The 19729-nt window shown below is 39.7% G+C and overlaps 1 protein-coding gene across 2 annotated transcripts in view; it reads left to right on the top strand.

Moving 5' to 3' along the window:
- Positions 1–19729, top strand: part of LOC140204255 (uncharacterized protein C8orf48-like) — an 88168-nt gene that overhangs the window by 53840 nt on the left and 14599 nt on the right. For both annotated transcript variants that reach the window (XM_072270818.1, XM_072270819.1), the window contains exon 4: positions 6266–6498. In XM_072270818.1, coding sequence (XP_072126919.1) covers positions 6266–6498 — 233 coding nt within the window. The remainder of the gene's footprint in view (positions 1–6265; positions 6499–19729) is intronic.

The following is a 19729-nucleotide window of genomic DNA, read 5'->3' as shown; positions in this document are numbered from 1 at the left end:
CCTAGTGAATCTCCTCTGGACTCTCTCCAATGATAATACATCCTTTCTGAAATAGGAGGCCCAAAATTGTTGACAGTACTCCAAGTGTGGTATGATTATTGTCTTCTAAAGCTTCAGCATTGTCTCCTTGTTTTTATATTCTGTTCCCCTTGAAATAAATGCCAACAATGCATTTGCCTTCTTTGCCACAGACTTAACCTGTGCATTGACCTTCTGGGAGTTTTGCACAAGGACTCCTAAATCCCTCTGTACCAGTGATGTTTGAACCTTCTCCTCATTTATATAATAGTTGTTCACTATTGTTCCTTTTACCAAAATGTGTTATCATACATTCTCCAACACTGCATTCCATCTGCCACTTTTTTGCCCATTCTTCCAATTTGTCTAAGTCCTACTACAATCGCATTGCTTCCTCAACACTACCTTCCACCTATCTTCGTATCGTCAGCAAACTTTGTCACAAAGTTATCAATTCCAATATTTAAATCACAGATGAACAATGTGAAAAGTAGCAGTCTGAATATTGACCTCTGAGGAACACCACTAGTCACCGGCAGCCAACCAGAAAACGCCCTCTCTATTCCCACTCAAGCAACCTGACGAAGGGTCTCGGCCTGAAACGTCGACTCTACCTCTTCCTATAGATGCTGCCAGGCCTGCTGTGTTCACCAGCAATTTTTATGTGTTTTGCTTGAAATTCCAGCATCTGCAGATTTCCTTGTGTTTGCATCTCTTGCTGCCTCCTGCTTGTCAGCCACTCCTCTATCCATGGCAGTATATTTCCTGCGACACCGTAGGATTTTATCTTGTTAAGTAGCCTCATGTGAGGCATCTTATCAAATGCCTTCTGAAAATCTTAAGTAAATGACATCCACTGCCTCTCCTTTGTCCACCCGGCTTGATACTTCCTTGAAGAATTCTAACAGATTTGTCAGGCAAGATTTCCCTTGACAGAAACCATGCTGACTTTGACTTATTTTATCATTAGTCCCCAAGTACCTTGAAAGCTCATCCTTAATACTGAACTCCAACATTTTCCCAACCACTGAGGTTTGGCTAACTGCCTATAATTTCCTCTCTTTTGTCTTGCTCCCTTCTTAAAGAGTGGAGTGACATTGGCGATTTTCCAGTCCTCTGGAACCATGCCAGAATCAAGTGATTTCTTGAAAGACCATACCAATCTCTTTTCCGTACTCTGGGATGTAGTCCATCTGGCCCAGGTGACTTATCCACCTTAAGACTTTTCAGTTTGCTTTGGACTTTTTCCTTTGAAATAGCAATGGCACTTACTCCTGCACGCTGAAACTCATGGACTTCTGGCATGTTGCTAGTGACTTCCACAGTAGAGACTGAAGCAAAGTACTTATTCAGTTCATATGCCATTTCTTTGTCCCCCATTACTACCTCACCAGCATCATTTTCCAGTGGTCCAATATCAACTCTTACCTCCCTTTTGTTATTTATATAACTGAAAAACAGTATCCTGCTTTATATTATCAGCTAGTTTGCCCTCATATTTCATCTTTTCCCTCCTTGTAGCTTTTTTAGTTGCCTTTTGTTGGATTTTTAAAACTTTTCAATCATCCAAATTCCCATTCGCTTTTGCTACCTTATATGCACTTTCCTTGGCTTTTATGCAGTCCTTAACTTCCCTTGTCAGCCATGGTTGCCTAGCCCTGCTATTTGAGAACTTCTTTCTGGGACATATCTGTCCTGTGCCTTGTGAACTATTTCCAGAAACTTCAGCTGTTATCCCCACCAGTACCCCCTTCCAATCTCGAGGGCAAGCTCCTCTCTCATGCCTCTGTATTCCATTGCGATACTAATACATGTGAGTTGTGCTTCTCCCTCTCAAATTACAATATGAATTCAGTCATATCTTATTATCACTACCTCCTAAGGTTCCTTTACATTAAGATGACTAATAAAATCTGGGTTATTGCACCACACCCAATCTAAGATGGCCTTTCCCCAAATAGGCTCAAGCACAAGCTGCTCTGAAAAGCCATCTCATAGGTATTCAACAAATTCCTTCTCTTGCAATCCAACACCAACCTGATTTTCTCGCTCCCCTTGCATATTGAAGTCCCCCATTACAATTGTGACATTACCCTCTTTACATGGCCTTTTCAGCTCTCTTTGCATTTTCAACCCCACATCTTGGCTACTATTTGGAGGTCTATATATGATTCCCATAATGATTTTTATCTATCATTGCAGTTTCTTAACTCCACCCACAAAGATTTTACACTCTCTGACTCTATATCAGAGTTGTGAGTTATGTCTTATGTCCTGAAAAAAATAACAATCTTAACGGAAAAAAAAATGGTCCCGTTATTATCATGTTGCTGTTTGTGAGATATTTTTTCTATAAATGGCTGTGGTGCTTCCCACAGTAACTACACCCCAACAGTACTTTATTGGTTCTAAAATACATTGGGATATCCTTCTAGTCATATGAAGGCTCCCTGGATTTCTCCTTGCATATGAGCCTGATGTATCCCAGACTCCACTGAAATTGTAAAACTTAGAGTCATAGAGAACTACAGCAAAGAAGCAGGCTGTTTCGCCCACCTAGTCCTTGTGAACTGTTATTATGTCTAGTCCTATTTACCTGCACCTGGACTATTGCCCTCCATTTCCCTCCCATCCAAGTACTCATCCAGACTTCTCTTAAATGCAGAAATTGAACCTGCATTCATCACTTTCAATCTCACCTCCCTCTAAAGACTTTTCGCCTCGCGTTCCCCTTAAGAATTTTACCCTTCATGCTTAACCCATGACCTCTAGCTCTAGTCTTACTCAATCTCAGTGGAAAAAGCCTGCGTGCATTTACCCTATCCATACCCCTCACAACCTTGAGTGGTGCACTGAACTAGTTTACCTGAAATTCCCTTGTCAACTTTGAAAGCTAGCAAAGTCCCATCTCAGCTTGGGTGATCTACCTGGTACATCTTTGGACCATGGAAGGAAGCTGGAGAAAACCCAGGCATTCCACAGGGAGGCTGCTGGCATTGAACTCTGAACTCTGCTGTAATAGCTTCGTGCTCACCACTACACCATTGCAGTGCCCATGAGAGGGCTTGATAAGAGTAGATACTGAAATGATATTTCTTTTAGGGTGTATCTGGAAAAGAAGCATAGTTGCAGAGTAAGGTGTTGCCCATTTAAGGTGATGAAGAGGGACTTCTCTTAGTGAGCAGTTGATGCGGAGGTATTGAATACATTCGAGGCAGAAATTAACACAGTTGAACAAGGGAGTGAATGGGGAGAGTGGTATAGAGGTGAAGATTGGATCATTTAATATCTTATTGAATCGTGGAGCAACCTTGACAGGCTAATTGGTCTGCTCTTGCTTATCTTCATTTGAATTGCTGTCATTGAAATGGGCAAATATCTACATTTCTGAATGGTATTACTGGCATGAACCATCAAAATCGAGGCCAATGATTGCACCTGAACTTTCCAGCAGATGTCACTGCAGAGTAGTATGTGATTCCCATCTGATTTCTTTCACCCTCGCAGGGGTTCCCAGCCTGGGGGTCCACCGACCCCTCGGTTAATGGCAGGGGTCCATGGCGTAAAGAAAGTTGGGAACCCCTGCTTTATAGCTATAGGCATCAGTTGTTAACTTGTTCAAGATCTCTACAGGATCTTTATATGGGACTAACAAACCAGCAGGCTTTCTCATTAGTAATGTAAACTGATGCAATGAATCCAGAATCAACCGTTAAGAAATAACAAATGCAAAATGTTGGAGGAACTCAGCAGGTCAGGCAGCATCTATGGGTAGGAATAAACAGTGGTTGTTTCGGGCTGAGACCCTTTATCAGGACTGGTGAAGGCTCCTGGCCTGAAACGTTGACCGTTTATTCCCTTCCAGAGGTGCTGCCTGATCTGCTGAGTTCCTCAAGCATTTTGTATGTGTTACTCTGAATTTCCAGCATCTGCAGAATCTCTGGTGTCAACCATTAAGAAATATTGCTTCTAAGGACATGGTTTTAATTTTTCAAAAACACAGAAAGTAACCTAATATAAAAAAAGAAAAAATTTTAATTCCAAAGCATCATTCATTTGTTTGTTATGTGTTGTGTTGTATAAGATGGGCGATCATGGTCTTTCCATGATCATGATTGTTCTTGGCAAATTTTTCTACAGAAGAGGTTTCCCATTGCCTCCTTTTGGGCAGTGTCTTGACAAGATGGGTGACCCCAGCCACTATAAATATATTTTTCAGAGATTGGCTGCCTGGTGTCAGTGGTCGCATAACCAGGACTTGTGATATACACCAACTGCTCATAGGACCATCAGCCACTTTCTCCCGTGACTTCGCATGATCCTGATCATGGGGTAGGGGGGATGGACTAAACAGGTGCAACACCTTGCCCAAGGGTGACGTGTTAGCTAGCAGGAGGAAGGAGAGCTTTATAGCTCCTCTGATATAGGTGTATCTCCACCCTGCCACCCTAAACATAAGCTTTTTTAATTCTCCATAAGATCGCATAAAAATGATCATGGCTCCTGCTGATAAAACATTTTAATGGAAAAAATTGAAAAATACAACATGCAAAAACTGCAGCTCAAGCCCCAGTCATTTATCTCTTTGTTGTTAGTCAGACCTTTCTGTGTATAAATGTAGGCTATACTTTTTTCCATAGATGTTGCCTGGCCTGCTGACCAGCAACTTGTGCGTGTTGCTGTGTAGAAATTGTTGTGTTTCCATGGATTACAATACTGACAAGTTAAAAGTGTGTTATTTCTCCAGTGTTTTGGGGTTTCCTAGATTATGAAGGGTGCAATATAAACACATAAGTTTTTTCTTAGTTTAATATAAACTTCAAAGTTTACTTCATTGACTTGAAGGGGATGCAGCTTTTTTAAAAATCTTGATAATTGACTTATGGACTCTTGTACACATTGCAATGATGAGGAGATTTATTATTTCATACCATGGCATTATTGCAATTTTTAATTATATCCTAAGGTGTTTTATAAAGAATGAGTTACTTTTTAGTGTCATAGTTACATTCATATGGCTAAAGCTGGGAAATGGACATTAACTGAAGTACCATTAAAATCATACTGGGTTATTGAATAATACAGAAGGACAAGTTACAAATGATTCCTAAATATATGGCATCATGATTGTCATAAAAGTTTACATTGGCCTTCTCTCCAAAAGATGGTTCAACTTGACAGCATTTTATGATGATGTTAGGAATGTAATTATTGACATTACTATAGATAAGAATATTGTGTTTGTTAAATTAAGGAACATTCTAAAAAAGACACTGTGGTGCATCTAATTTATCCTTAATATATTTCTGAAGGTTCCTCCTGTACACAGGAAAAGAGGCAACACATTTTCAATATTTGAAAATACTTGGATAAGGTAAAAAAAAACAAGTAGTTGTTGGCCCACTCACACACTCACTTGGGCCTAGGTGAAAAGCTCAATTGTATAATTATGGATGCCATGTATGATTACATACAAACAAATCAGTGGTATTCAATGCAGTTTCATGCAAAAAGTAATGTTTAACTAATTTCCTTCAACATAGGGCATATGACCACATAGGATGTGGATATTTCTCTGGGTGACCTAACAATAGGATTTTCTATAAAATAAAAGTTTGAAAATATAGTGATAATCTAAATTGAGATTGATAACTATTTGCTATCGTTCATCATTCAGTCAGGGAATTTTGATCAACTTGTAAACCAGGTTTCAGTGCTTCCTTGAAAAATCAATACTAAGGGCTCTAATATTATTTGTATTCATGATGTAGACACTTTCAAGAAATGAAACAGAAGTTTGTGGATAATGCAAAAATTAGCACAAGAGTTCAAGCTATGGAGGATGCTCACCTACTCGAGAGATCCTGTTGTGTTCCAGAATATAATCATCTTTGGCAAATGATGGATAATTTAGAGATGTTTTATGTTATGCATTAATGTATCTCTAATGATAAATGTAAGTTCTTGCAATATGGAATAGTAATGAATGTAGTGGGATTCTGTGAAGCATTGTGCTCAGAAGATTCATGGACTGTAATTTGGGAGAATAACTTAAGCCAACTGAGGCGCTTAGAACTGTGGCCAGTTTCAATAAAGGATGTTACACTGCATTTGCGTAGAAGGAGTAGGTAAATTTATGTGAAGCAAAACTAATTTCCTCACCACAGTAGCTTTTGATTTTGTGAACTTTATACCCGTGAATTTCCTTCTCCACGTACAATTTATTTTGAACTACTTTTTTCTACAGAGTCTATTCAGCCAATCCTAGAAGAATCAGCACCTGTGCAAAAATACTGCAGCTTGAAAATTGATCAGATTCAACAGTGCATTCAACAGGAGCAATCAGAGCCTAATATGTATGGAATGCAACATTTGACCAAGCCATTGGGGAGAGAAACTGCTCCTCAGCAAAACTGCATAGTGCCCCAGCATCTGATAAATCAAGTAAGGCTCAAGTACATCACAGAGTCAGTCAAACAGGTATTAGTCCTCTTTCTTATTTCAACCCATTGTGTGTTCATGTATTGGTTGCAGTGTATTGAGAATAGAAGACATTGGATTTAGGGCTAAAATGCATTAAGCAAGTTAATTTAGTTATAATTGACAGTGTTCCTCTCTTGTTGCAACATTAAGGATTCTCCATATCTTGCACAAAATCACATTCAGAGCAACGCACACGAAATGCTGGAGGAACTCGTTAGGTCAAGAACCATATATGGAAATAAATAAACAGTTGACACTTCAGGCCAAGACCCTTCATCAGGACTGGAAAGGAAGGGGGAAAAAGTCAGAATGTAACCTTCGATTTATTCATATCTATAGATGCTGCCTGACTTGCTTATTTCCTTCAGCATTTTCTCTGTGTTGCTGTGGATTTCCAGCATCTGCAGAATCTCTTCTGTTTACAAAATTATGTTCATTTGTTTTAGGTAGCTTCAACTGTGGCTGGTGTCAGCAATGTGAGGAAAGTTTAAGGGAGATGTAATCAGTGGTGTTATTTCATCTGTTTTGGGAAAGGGGTCAAATATCTGGTTCAATTCTGACCACCACTGAGCTCGGATGTTGGACTTCAATAGCAGGGATAGGCAGTGAAATATTTGGCTTTCAGAGAGTGACTACAACAGGATGACCTGGAGCGGCTTTAGCTTTCATTACTAATCTGACACCCAACAAAAGCTGGCAACAGCAATATTATTATCACTAAGTGGGAGTTGAAATGTAATATAGTGTGATCAAGTTGACACAGGGGTGCCGCAAAAATCCTTCTCGACAAGGTAAACAGACTTCTAGTGGGATGAGGAACTGTAAAGCTGCACGACAGAAGGAAGGTAGTAAAACCAAAGTAAACAAAGGCCCGAGGTTTCTTTTTGGGACTAGCAGAAACCTGCTTCCCTAAGCATTTTCAGGCAGGAACTTTACCAGATTTTACAGCTCGGTACACAAGGGAGCATGACTGCAGCACTTCCCCAAGCCCGTATTCAAAATGGTTTGTATACTTAGTGGCCACTTTTTAAAGTATAGAGTTGAACCGAGGGTGGTCTTCTGCTGCTGTAGCCCATCCACTTCCAGGTTCTTTGTGTTGTGCAGATGCTCTTTTGCACACAACTGTTGTAACACATGATTATTTGTGTTACTGTCGCCTTCCTGTCAGCTTGAATCAGTCTGGCCATTCTCCTCTGACCTCTCTCAATAACAAGGCAATATTGCCCACAGAACTGTCTCTCACTAGATGTTTTTTGTTTTTTGCACCATTCTCTGGAAATTGTTGTGCATGAAAACTCCAGGAGATCAGCAGTTTCTGAGCTACTCAAATCACTCTGTCTGGCACCAACAATCATTCCATGGTCAAAGTCACTTAGATCACATTTCTTCCCCATTCTGATGTTTGGTCTGAATGTCAAATAAATCTCTTGTGTCAAATAAACACATCTGCATGTGTTTATGTATTGAGCCGCTGCTACATGATTGGCTGATTGGATATTTGCATTAACAAACGGGTATATCTAATGGTCAGGTGTGGCCATTGAGTGTATGTTCTGTTATTGTGGCTTATCTTTTCCTCTTTAGTTTGCTCCCATTGTTTGTTCTTGTACGTAAAATTAAGAAGGTTATGATGTCCAATCACCAAGGCCAACTTAACTGCCTTGCCCATGCTATTGGGAGGGAGGGAAGAGGTTAACGTCAGGGCACTAAATTCAACAATGCCTATTTTCCAGCCACAATCACAAGTTAGTAATCAGGTCAAGGACAACTTCATGCTGCCTTGGCAAAGATTAAGTAAATCAACAAAACTGAGATTCAAATGTAGAACTTATCCAGCATATGACATTTCATTAGGTCAGGATAAACCTTGCAAGTTACCTCTAAGTAGATATTTTTCTAGCTAAATTTTAAAGGTTGCCCTGTGGCAAATGGCAGTATGGTGATAGGCACTGTCCAACTTGACTCTAATTGGTTTTGATTCATTAGTTTCACTATGCATTCCACATAATCAGCCTTAATCAAACCTCTTTGCCACTTCATCAGCTGGCAGCCAACTATCACAAGCACTTCCACCATAAGAAGATCTTGGTGGAAAGAAAAATGAAAGGGGTATTTAGCAATCTTGCAATTATGTACGATTAAATTTGCCCTAGTGCATTGCAATAAATGGAATACTGAAATTGGAAACCAAACTCTGCAGCTGCGATGCACCTTTCTTGTGGGATTATCCACTAAAGTGTAATTAAACATTATTGCAAATCGTACCTACATTCAATCCTTGGCACTCTTGCAGAACCATTCTTGTGGGGATTTAAAGCAATTAAATTTGCAATGCAGCTTAGAAAAGCAACCAAAGTGGCAGTCTATTTATAGAGATTGCTGTTAAGTCAATGGTCAGAATTCCAAGAAGCAAATCTAAATCAGTAAAAACAGATGAAATTCAGATAGATTTTCTTCAATGCATCACAGAAAATTCAGAACCTAGTGTGTGCCAGCCAAGAAAACAATTTCTGTTTGTAACTCTGAAAAGCTAGTGATATTTGTTTTGATCGGTTAAACTTTCCTCTGATTATTTTCTTATGTCAGTGTTGCAAATGATTTCAATAAACAAGCCTTCTTTCTTCCATGAATAGAGGAAGTCTTTACCTGTTAGTCATTCAGTTCATTTTTGTAAATGCATGGGGCTGAATAGAGGTCTTTGTCAGTGTATTTGGTTTAATGAACATTTTATGTCCTTCCACAAATTTCTTGACTTTATAAAACAATATAAGTGTTCTAGTAGCATGTGAATTAAGGTATAAACTACCATTAGTTTTAATAACATTAAGTATATAAATAAAAATAATATACAGATCTGGATATTCAACCACAGGGTGCCAAAATTAATAAGCTGCCAAATATTATTTGCTAAATCACAGCATAAAATCATGAGAAGTATTATCACTTACCAGTACTTGTCTTAGTGTCTCCCCTATTCTCTTGCTGATGCTGGTAAATTTTGGGATTTTAACTATAAACAGAGATACCACATTCACAAAACAGCCTTAAAAGCTATTTCATTTCAGTAGTTCTCTTCTGGAATTCCTGTCACAAACTGTTTTGTAAAGCCAGTAAGGAGCAATTTTCATCCACAGACACTTATTATATATGTTATAGGAGATGTATAACATACTAATCATGTCATAACTGACCACTGAACTCAATGTTATATAACACAGAAACAGGCCTTCAAGCACACATATGTACACTATTCTCATTTTCCCTCTCCCATTCTTGATCAATTTCCTTTCCCACCCCATCTAATCCTACTGCTACTCATGTACATAAGGGGTAATTTACACTAGCAATCGACCTACCACGTGGGAGGAAACTGGATCCCTTTGGGAAATATGTAATCTCCACACAACAAGGACAGGATTAAAGCCAGATTTCTGGAGCTGTGAAACAACACCACTAAGAACTGCACCACTTCCATGTCCAAAATTTCATGTTTCATTTTCTCTTTGCCTTCAGAACTGTTATTGGAGAAAGGCTTAGCCAACAGTGAGACTGATTTCCATGACTCCTTTATCCACATGCAGCAACACACAACCAGGGAGAAAAGCTAGAGATCAATAACGTTCATTTTGTTGGACCCAGGGGTAGGCTATTGCTTGAAACATCTGAATATTCAAACAACTTCATAATAACACACCCTGCAATGTATTCCTCAGGTTTTTATATGAATGCAACATTATTTGAACATCATAACAATTTAATTAAAGTTCACTGTTAGGGCGTGTTAGTTGTGAACTAAAATCAGTTGTCATAAAATATGAAACTTTTTTTCCTTTTACTCTCATTCCAAATCATAATCTGCTTTTCCAATCATAGCACTGAATTCAGTGGAAATAGCTTTACCAAATAAGATATTGGATTTGTCTCGTACCCCGTGAGGGGAATAAAGAACCAGCAGAAATAGAAAACACTTTGGAGTCCAGTATTGCTATTACCTAATAATATTTATTAGTAACTACACAATACAGTAATATAAATGTAGATAAATCAAACAGGTTAGCAATGATTATATAAAAGTAAGTGTGGAATATATATGAAAATCAAGCTTCTTCAAGTCTAGGGGTAAAAAGGTACAGTCTTATGAAGATGAGTAAAGTTCAGTTCAGTTCGTGGTATTGAGTTGAGTAGTGATGGAGCGAGAGAGGGAGAGGGAGAGATTTGAGTCTTCAGGTGAGCTGGTGCCGTCGATCTTCTTGTTGTCCTCTGAAACCCTTTAAAAGTCACCGAATGTGACTTCAACAAAGGGGACCGGTTTTCTGTGGTGGAGCTATCACCCAGGCAAGGGTGGACTCATGGACAACTCCCCACCGGTCACTGCCTTTTCTTTTCACTGCAAGAACGACTGATCGATCTGCCTGATCAAGCCTCCAAAAACCCACTTTTTCTGCGGACACAACAAAGCTCATTCAGTGTCCCAAAACGTGTCTGAGGTCTATATCATCTGACCTCCTATTTATCTCACTGTACTGGGTATTAGCTGTCATTCAAATAACTCTTCCTTCTCTGTGTAAGAAATGTACAAGCAGGCAAATATCCTTGAAGACAGTATGAACAACCTGTGAGCAGTCTTCATCTCTCTCTCTCTTTTAAAAACAAGTTGTTGGTGTTAAATAACTCTCTCTCTGTCTCTTTTCCAAAACACAGTTCATAGGGGTAATCGAGCACAGTTCATAGGGGTAATTCAGGACCCCGTCACAGATTGCAAGGCCCGTTAATTGTGCTACATTTTTGTTAACAACATCAATGCAAATGCAGTTCACATCATCATAAGCCAAAGCATTTGAGGATTACTACTTGTACATACCCTATATGGGTGGCAAGGTGGAGGTGTAAGTTGACCCTTTCCTTCACTAGCCTGCTGCTCACCCTGGGGCAAAGTGTAACACCTGCTTAGCTCCCCGATCAGGGTCACATGAATCCATGGGAGCAGGTGGTGGAAGGACATAAGTCCCGGTTATGTGACCACTGACACCAGACAGACAATTTCTGAACAGTATTGATAATGGCTGGGGTCACCCAGCCAAGACACTTCCCGGAAGAAGGCAATAGCAAACCACTAATGTAGAAAAATTTGTCAAGAACAATCATGGTCATGAGACCATGATTGCCTACGTCATACAACACGGCACATAATGAAGCTACCCTATTCATTGGTAAAGTATGTACATGAAGACATGTACCACCAAGGTCAAGTACAGCTTCTATTCTACTGCTATAAGACTACTGACTGTTTCCGATAAGATGGACACAACCTCACATCTACTTCTTTGTGACCTGCACTGCATATTCTCTGTACTGTAACACTACATTCTCCACTCTGTTATTGTTTTACCTTGTACTGTGTAATGAATTGATCTGTGTGGTGGACAGTATGCAAGACAAGTTTTTCACTATACCTCAGTACAGCATGTGACAATAATAAAGTAATTTAACAATTTTATCACCATAGATGCAGTATCATTGAAAATGTACCACTAATGGCAAAATAATAGCGGAGTTTACAGGTACAGAGTTCTGTTCATTCATAAATAGCTTCTCAGCTCAAGAAAACTTAGGACAGAATAATAACTTCCACTATTGTCAGTGATACCCACATTACATGAATAAGTAGAAGTTCCTCTATGACATGACAGTTCCAATAACTCCGTCATCCTTGTGTCTGCAATTTTAAATTACAACAGACTCCTGCTTTGATATCTAGCATTTCCTACAAGAAAGAAGGGAGAGTTTTAGTGGTAGCTTGGTGAGTCATTTTCAGAACCTGTTAGCAGACGTGAGGTGTATGGGTAAAGGAGACAAGTGATTGTGAGATAAGCAAAATGAACTAGTTTGACAATTTTGTTAGATTATTGATATGAATTAATAGATTGTGCAGTACAAACAAGTAAATGGAAGCAACACAGAGATCAGCCACAATCTAAAGGCAGAATAAACTTGCAGTTGAATAGCTATTTCCATCCCTATGTTCTTAACGGAAGCAACAAAGAAAATGTGAAATATGCTGCTCTGAATGCAGGAAAGCGAAAGGAAGTTGAAACTAGGTGAGTTGTAAGCCAGACATGATCTTATTAAACTTTTTCCTTCATAGCTAGCATAATACTGAATACAATCTTTTAAACAGATCCATTTTAAACTGGTCCATTCAAATATAATGCGTAATCAGTTTGGAGAATGTGTTGTTTACTGATTGGGAAAAGCAGTTCCCTCCCACTTACCAATTTTTTCCAGGCATTCTTTGCAGCAACTCCACTTTGTATGTGGCTGATAAGTTTTTTTAGCCATTGTTAATGATTGCAACTATAATGTATCTCTCTTTAATAGATTTGGCTGTCTTTAGGGGGAGACATCTGCACCTAATTATTTTCCTCACTAGAGCACACAAACTTGCTACTCCTCTTTAACTTTACCTACCTACCTATTTATTGTAACTTGTAATTTTTTCTTGCTTTGCGTTGTATTGCTGCAGTACATAACATACGTCAGTGATAATAAATCTGATTTTGTTTCAGTAGATCATATACTAATAAGCAGTAGCAGAAACAAAATTCAACTGTCAGTTATTGCAAGTTCCTCAACAATGAATGGGATCATCAGCTGTACTACAGCTGTTATCCTTTTCTGTGTTTCTTTTCTGAAGGCCCAAGTTAACTTTCAAGATTAAGAATCATAAGTTGCTATCCTTTTACTGTCTGGAGCAGCCTTTCTCAACCTTTTTACCCTAGAGGAACCCTTGAAATAGTTTTCAGGTCTCAGTGAACCTCTGCATAAAAATTATTACATCTAGAGCTTACAGAACATTGGCGTGATCAGTACGTTGTAGATATAATAATCCAAAAATGATTGTCAATGCTCTTTTGAGTAGAGAATGAACATTTAGCCAACCTTTCTTGGGGAAAGAAAAAGATAGTTAAGCTTAGTTTATCTTTCTTGAAATTAATCTCTTTCTTTCCCTTCCATAAAATTTTAAAAACTCATAATGCAAACATAATAAATTTCTCAGTTCTGGGTCCAACTTGAGATAAGCTCACATAGATTTCAGCTCCAAATGAAATGAAATGATTTCTGTCCATGCTCTTGATGCTTGTTAAACAAGAAAAAGCTTGTTCACGCATGTAAGAAGTTGAAAACTGCAGCAAAATGTTCATTGCTTTCCCATGAATGGCAGAATACTCTTCTTTCAAAGAAATCCAGATCTTGTCCAGGGGCAGTTCAATGAATCTCATCTTGAATGCATGGTTAGAGTGCAGGTCACAAAGTTCTTCCTCTTCTCTCGAAGTCAAGTTCTCAGGCTGAGTGGAAGATTCAGAGAAAGGGCCCCTCACCCAGTCATGCACTTGTGTTGAAAGGGATGAAAAATACTGTTCAATTTTGTTCTACAGTTTTTACAGGTGGTTTTCAATAAGACTCGAAACTTTCTGATATCCTTCCTCACTCTCAAGCCCAAGCATTTGTGGAAACATTTCAGAATTTCATTTTGCAGCATGATATTTCCAAAGATTCAATTTCCTCTTAAATCCAAAAATATTGTCACTTGAAGTCAAAACATTTTTGCCAGGGCCTTGCAGAGACTTGTTCACCTGGTTCATATGATGAAAAATGTCTAGTTTCTGCAGTCATTCTTCATTTTTAGAACACTTACAAAATCTGACCTACTATTTTCTTGAAAGTACTCCAGCAATTCATCTTTCAGCTCAAACACCCTATTTAGAACTCTTCCTCTGCTAAGCCCCTGGATTTCTGTAAGTAGCAGGAGAATGGTGTGCTCTCTGTCCAGGTTTTCAGTTTTTTAAACATTCTCGAGTGAACTGGTCTTAAAGCTACTAAATAATTTGCTTCCTGAGGTTTTTTTTTGCTGACTATGATTTTATTTTCAAAAGCTTTAATCTGTTTATTTTGAGATTCCAATAATCATTTAAAATAATCAGCACTTTTATGTCTCATATGGCTATGATTTGTAGTTACATATCTTTTCAATTTTGCAAGAGCCATTGCTACATTTGTAAGTTGTTTGCCACAAACTAGGCACAATGGAATAGGACACCTTGGATCACCAGTCCATGTAAAACCCATTGATAAGTAGCTTTCATTGTAAAGACAGACTTTCTTGTGTGTCCGTTGTTGCACTAGTACAGTGAAATGACTCAGAAAATTGTAATTCTTCATCACTAACTTTATCAGAATTGTCCATAGGTCTAGACCTAGAATTATCCTTTTCCATCTCACACCTACTCTTCAAAAATTGCTACACTGAACCTTCTTTAGAATGAAAATTTCCCTTAATTTTCTACTACATTGGTAGTTTGTATGCTCCCGTAAGTCAGTCGGCAGCACGCCAGGGTAAGTTGGGGGAGATAATTCAGGAAGGAGAAGCTGATGTTACAGCCCGAGTTGGGCGAGTCCACTCAATGCTTGGAAAACACACTTCAGGCTCCTCATCAACTTACCATCCTCTCCTCTGTGCAGTACAATTATCAACCTACATCCTCCCCTCTGTGCAATATAGCACTCACCAATAATCAACCTACATCCTCCCCTCTGTGCAATATAGCACTCACCAATTATCAACCTACATCCTCCCCTCTGTGCAATACAGCACTCACCAATTATCAACCTACATCCTCCCCTCTGTGCAATACAGCGCTCACCAATTATCAACCTACATCCTCCCCTCTGTGCAATACAGCACTCACCAATTATCAACCTACATCCTCCCCTCTGTGCAATACAGCGCTCACCAATTATCAACCTACATCCTCCTCTCTGTGCAATACAGCACTCACCAATTATCAACCTACATCCTCCTCTCTGTGCAATACAGCGCTCACCAATTATCAACCTACATCCTCCTCTCTGTGCAATACAGCACTCACCAATTATCAACCTACATCCTCCTCTCTGTGCAATACAGCACTCACCAATTATCAACCTACATCCTCCCCTCTGTGCAATACAGCACTCACCAATTATCAACCTACATCCTCCCCTCTGTGCAATACAGCACTCACCAATTATCAACCTACATCCTCCCCTCTGTGCAATACAGCGCTCACCAATTATCAACCTACATCCTCCCCTCTGTGCAATACAGCGCTCACCAATTATCAACCTACATCCTCCTCTCTGTGCAATACAGCACTCACCAACTATCAACCTACATCCTCCCCTCTGTGCAATACAGCGCTCACCAATTATCAACCTACAGCCTCCCCTCTGTGCAATACAGCGCTCACCAATTATCAACCTACATCCTCCCCTCTGTGCAATACAGCACTCACCAACTATCAACCTACATCCTCCTCTCTGTGCAATATAGCACTCACCAATTATCAACCTACATCCTCCCCTCTGTGCAATACAGCACTCACCAATTATCAACAGCCTCCCCTATCTTATGTCAGAAACTGAGAATGGACTGAACCAAATAAACATGGTCCTACTGCGCAGTGCCATACTGGACTGAGAGGCCTCTCACGGGGCTGCTTAGTTACTGCACACCACTGCAAGCGTGAGCATCGGACAAAGTTCAAAAAACAATGTTTATTTTTAATCATGATCTCTCGCGGAACCCCAGTTGAGAAACCTTGGTCTGGAGTCTTCTCACATTGCCGACCACTGCTACTTCATTTAAGATGAGGCAAGATTTATTTTTTATTAATTTTGAGAATATTCTTGACAACTAGCAATGATATTCAGAAAGAAAAATGTAATATAATTTTAAATTCTGTGTAGTTTAATAATTAAAATCTACTGGTGAAATGCTACTCAAGCCATAAATAACTAAAACCTCCACAATCAATTGATAGTTATTTTGTTGGAGCTAGTGCTTAGAAATATTCTAAAATTATGTTAAATGAAGAATGATAAGTGTGACCTCCATTATTTGTATTTTTACAATCCCCTCTAATGTTGATTGAAGTCTTTTGCAATTCCACAACAGATTATAGCTTCAAAACAGGTCATTCATCTTGCTATTTCCCCCTGACTCTTTGCCACAGTAATTCTAAAACAATCCAAATGTCGCTCTTGCTTTAAAATTATCTGACGAACTTTCCTCTGAACTTTTGTGAAGAGTTTCATTTTTAGTCATTAGCATTCAACATGTGTGAGAATATCAATTATCTCGCGTACATTAGATCTATTAAAACTTGGAACCAAATGTATGGAGGTGGGTACAACTAGTGATTGATGCCCTGGCATTTAGTGCTCATAGCCAAGGATAAATATCAATTCAATTGTGTCTTTAATCATCTCTGCAGGAAAGCATTCTGTGTTTTAACTAAGAAGGATTGTTTTAAAAAATCTCTTAACTTTTAAATAAATAAGTTTTCATATAATGGTTCCTCAACAGCAACTCCACGACAAGAAATAATTGGGACAGAATTTGTTGCAGAACTATGAATGAAAATAATACTCCTTGTTAACTATGTAGAATTCAGATCAAAATCACAAGTGAGTGCAGATATGCAGTTAAATGTGAAAATCTGGAAGTTACTATCTGGGATGGGTATTGGCTCAAAAAGTAACACACACAAAATGCTGGAGGAACTTAGCAGGCCAGGCGGCATTTATGGAAAAAAGTACAGTTGATGTTTCGGGCTGAAACCCTTCGGCAGGACTGGAGGAAAAAAAGCTGCAGAGTAGATTTGAAAGGTGGGGGGAAGGGTGAGAGAGAAATGCCAGGTGATGGGTGAAGCTTGGATGGGGAGGGATGAAGCAAAGAGCTGGGAAGTTGATTGGTGAAGAAGACAGAAGGCCGTGGAAGCAAGAAAAAAAGGTGGGGGGGGAAGGGAGGAGCACTAGAGGGAGGTGATGGGCAGGCAAGGCGATAACATGAGGGAGGGATAAGGGGATGGGAAATGGTGAAGGGGTGGGGAGAGGTATGACTGGAAGTTTGAGAAATTGATGTTCATGCCGTCAGGTTGGAGGCTACCCAAATGGAATATAAGGTGGTGTTCCTCTGACATAAGTGTGACCTTATCTTGACAGTGGACGAGGCCATGGATGGACATGTTGGATGGGAAGGGGAAGTAGAATCAAAATGGGTGGCTACTGGGAGATCCCGCTTATTCTGTTGTATTCCCTTGCCTGCCCATTGGCTCCCTCTTGTGCTCCTTCCCCCCACCCTCTCCACCTTTTCTTTCTTCCATGGCCTTTTATCTCTTTCACCAGTCAACTTCCTAATTCCTTGCTTCATCGTTCCCCCTCCAAGTTTCACCTATCGCCTGGTGTTTCTCTCTCCCCTCCCCCACCTTTCAACTCTACTCCTCAGCTTTTTTCTCCAGTCCTGCTGAAGGGTTTCGGCCCGAAACGTCGACTGTACTTTTTTTTCCATAGACGCTGCCTGGCCTGCTGAGTTCCTCCAGTATTTTGTACGACGTTGTTCATATTTCCTGCATCTGCGGATTTTCTCGTTTGTGAGCTCAACAACTGTGCTGTAGAAAATAACAGTAAAGTCACAAGTGAAAGTCAAACCTTGTCACTCTAAGTACTTTCTTTAAAGTGGTTATATGTTAATTGCTAACAATCAACCTCTTGGGCACCAACAATGAATCATCATGTTAAAATGTTGATTCTTGTTCAATCCTTCAAATTTTAATGGATGTTGGAGATTTATTTTCATTTAGTACTCAAAGCCAAAGACTATTTTCAACTTGTTTTATTCAACTAAGGTTTCTGTGGCAAAGCATCCTGACTTCAATTTTACTTTACTTTTTTCTCTCGATATTTTCTGTCAATCATTTTTTCTTTACCTTTTTGTTTTGTTGATTCATTCTGTCTTGCAATGCTTGTTTCAAACTCTGCATTATTTAATCCTGAGGTGATGACATAAACAGATCACAGGAATAAATTCTAAAAAAATGTTTGATACTTGTGAAGGCACCTTTTGCAGTCAATTGACCAGAAGCTCACCTGGCCCTGCTACATGAATACTGCATCCATAAGAGCAGGTCAGAAGGTGAGCATCCTACAGTGAGTGACTCGCTTTCTAGCACCCCAAGCCCTTTCCGTCATCTATATAGAGTGTGATTAAAATACTCTCCACTTGCCCCAAGAACTCACAAGAAGCTCACCACCATCTAGAACAAAGCAGCCCATTTAATCAGCATCCTATCAACCATGTTAAATAATCATTCCCTTCATTATAGCTGCGAAGTAGAAACATAGAAGACTTACAGCACAATACAGGCCCTTCAGCCCACAAAGCTGTGCCGAACATGTCCTTACCTTAGAAATTACCTAGGGTTACCCATAGCCCTCTATTTTTCTGAGCTCCATGTACCTATCCAGGAGTCTCTTAAAATACCCTATCGTATCTGCTTCCACCACCGTCGCCGGCAGCCCATTCCACGCACTCACCACTCTGCGAGAAAAAAAAACTTACCCCTGACATCTCCTCTGTACCTACTTCCAAGCTCCTTAAAACTGTGCCCTCTCATGGTAGCCATTAAAGCCCTGGGAAAAAGCCTCTGACTATCCACACGATCAATGCCTCTCATCATCTTATACATCTCTACCAGGTCACCTCTCATCCTCTGTCGCTCCAAGGAAAAAAGGCTGAAGTAGTTGTAATGCGTGCCATGTGCAAAATGAACTGCAGTTAACTCACCTAGGCTATTCTGACAGTAATTCAGAAGCCCATAACCTCTGCCACCATGAAGGACAGGAGCTTGCGGGTACATGGGAAGATCATAATTTGTGCCAGCGGGTTAGGAATCAGAGGGGTAAGGATTGAGTGATAGAGTGATAGTTGATGGATAGAAAGGGTAGTTAAGGAGGCTTTAATTGCCAATGTGTGCAGTTGTGTGGGGTCAGCAGTTAATGTGGGAATTGGTGCAGTTATAAATGGTGGAGGAAGTTAATATTAGATGTGACAACCAATAAGAAGGACTAGGGCTAGGGTTTAGAGGTGTAGCAGTTGAGGTACAGGGTGAATAGTTAAAAGAGGATGGTTCTGGTGTAGGGATGGAGGGAATCGTACTTGTGAGAATTTCAAGGGTGGGGATGAAGATGAGAAATGTGTCAGAGGAATGTTCAGGAGTATAACGGAGACCTCTCATGACATTGGACCCCCCCATTGTTAGATTGCCAGAGAGGTTCCTTTAAGTCCTGCTGAAGAAGGGGTAACAGGATCAATGCAGCTGGGTTCTGTAGGAGTGGTCATTGGGTGATG

The sequence above is a fragment of the Mobula birostris genome, chromosome 10 (assembly GCF_030028105.1).
Source record: "Mobula birostris isolate sMobBir1 chromosome 10, sMobBir1.hap1, whole genome shotgun sequence".
Taxonomy (NCBI): domain Eukaryota; kingdom Metazoa; phylum Chordata; class Chondrichthyes; order Myliobatiformes; family Myliobatidae; genus Mobula; species Mobula birostris.
Note: the sequence above shows the minus strand (reverse complement) of the source record. Positions and strands in the feature narration are given on the sequence as shown.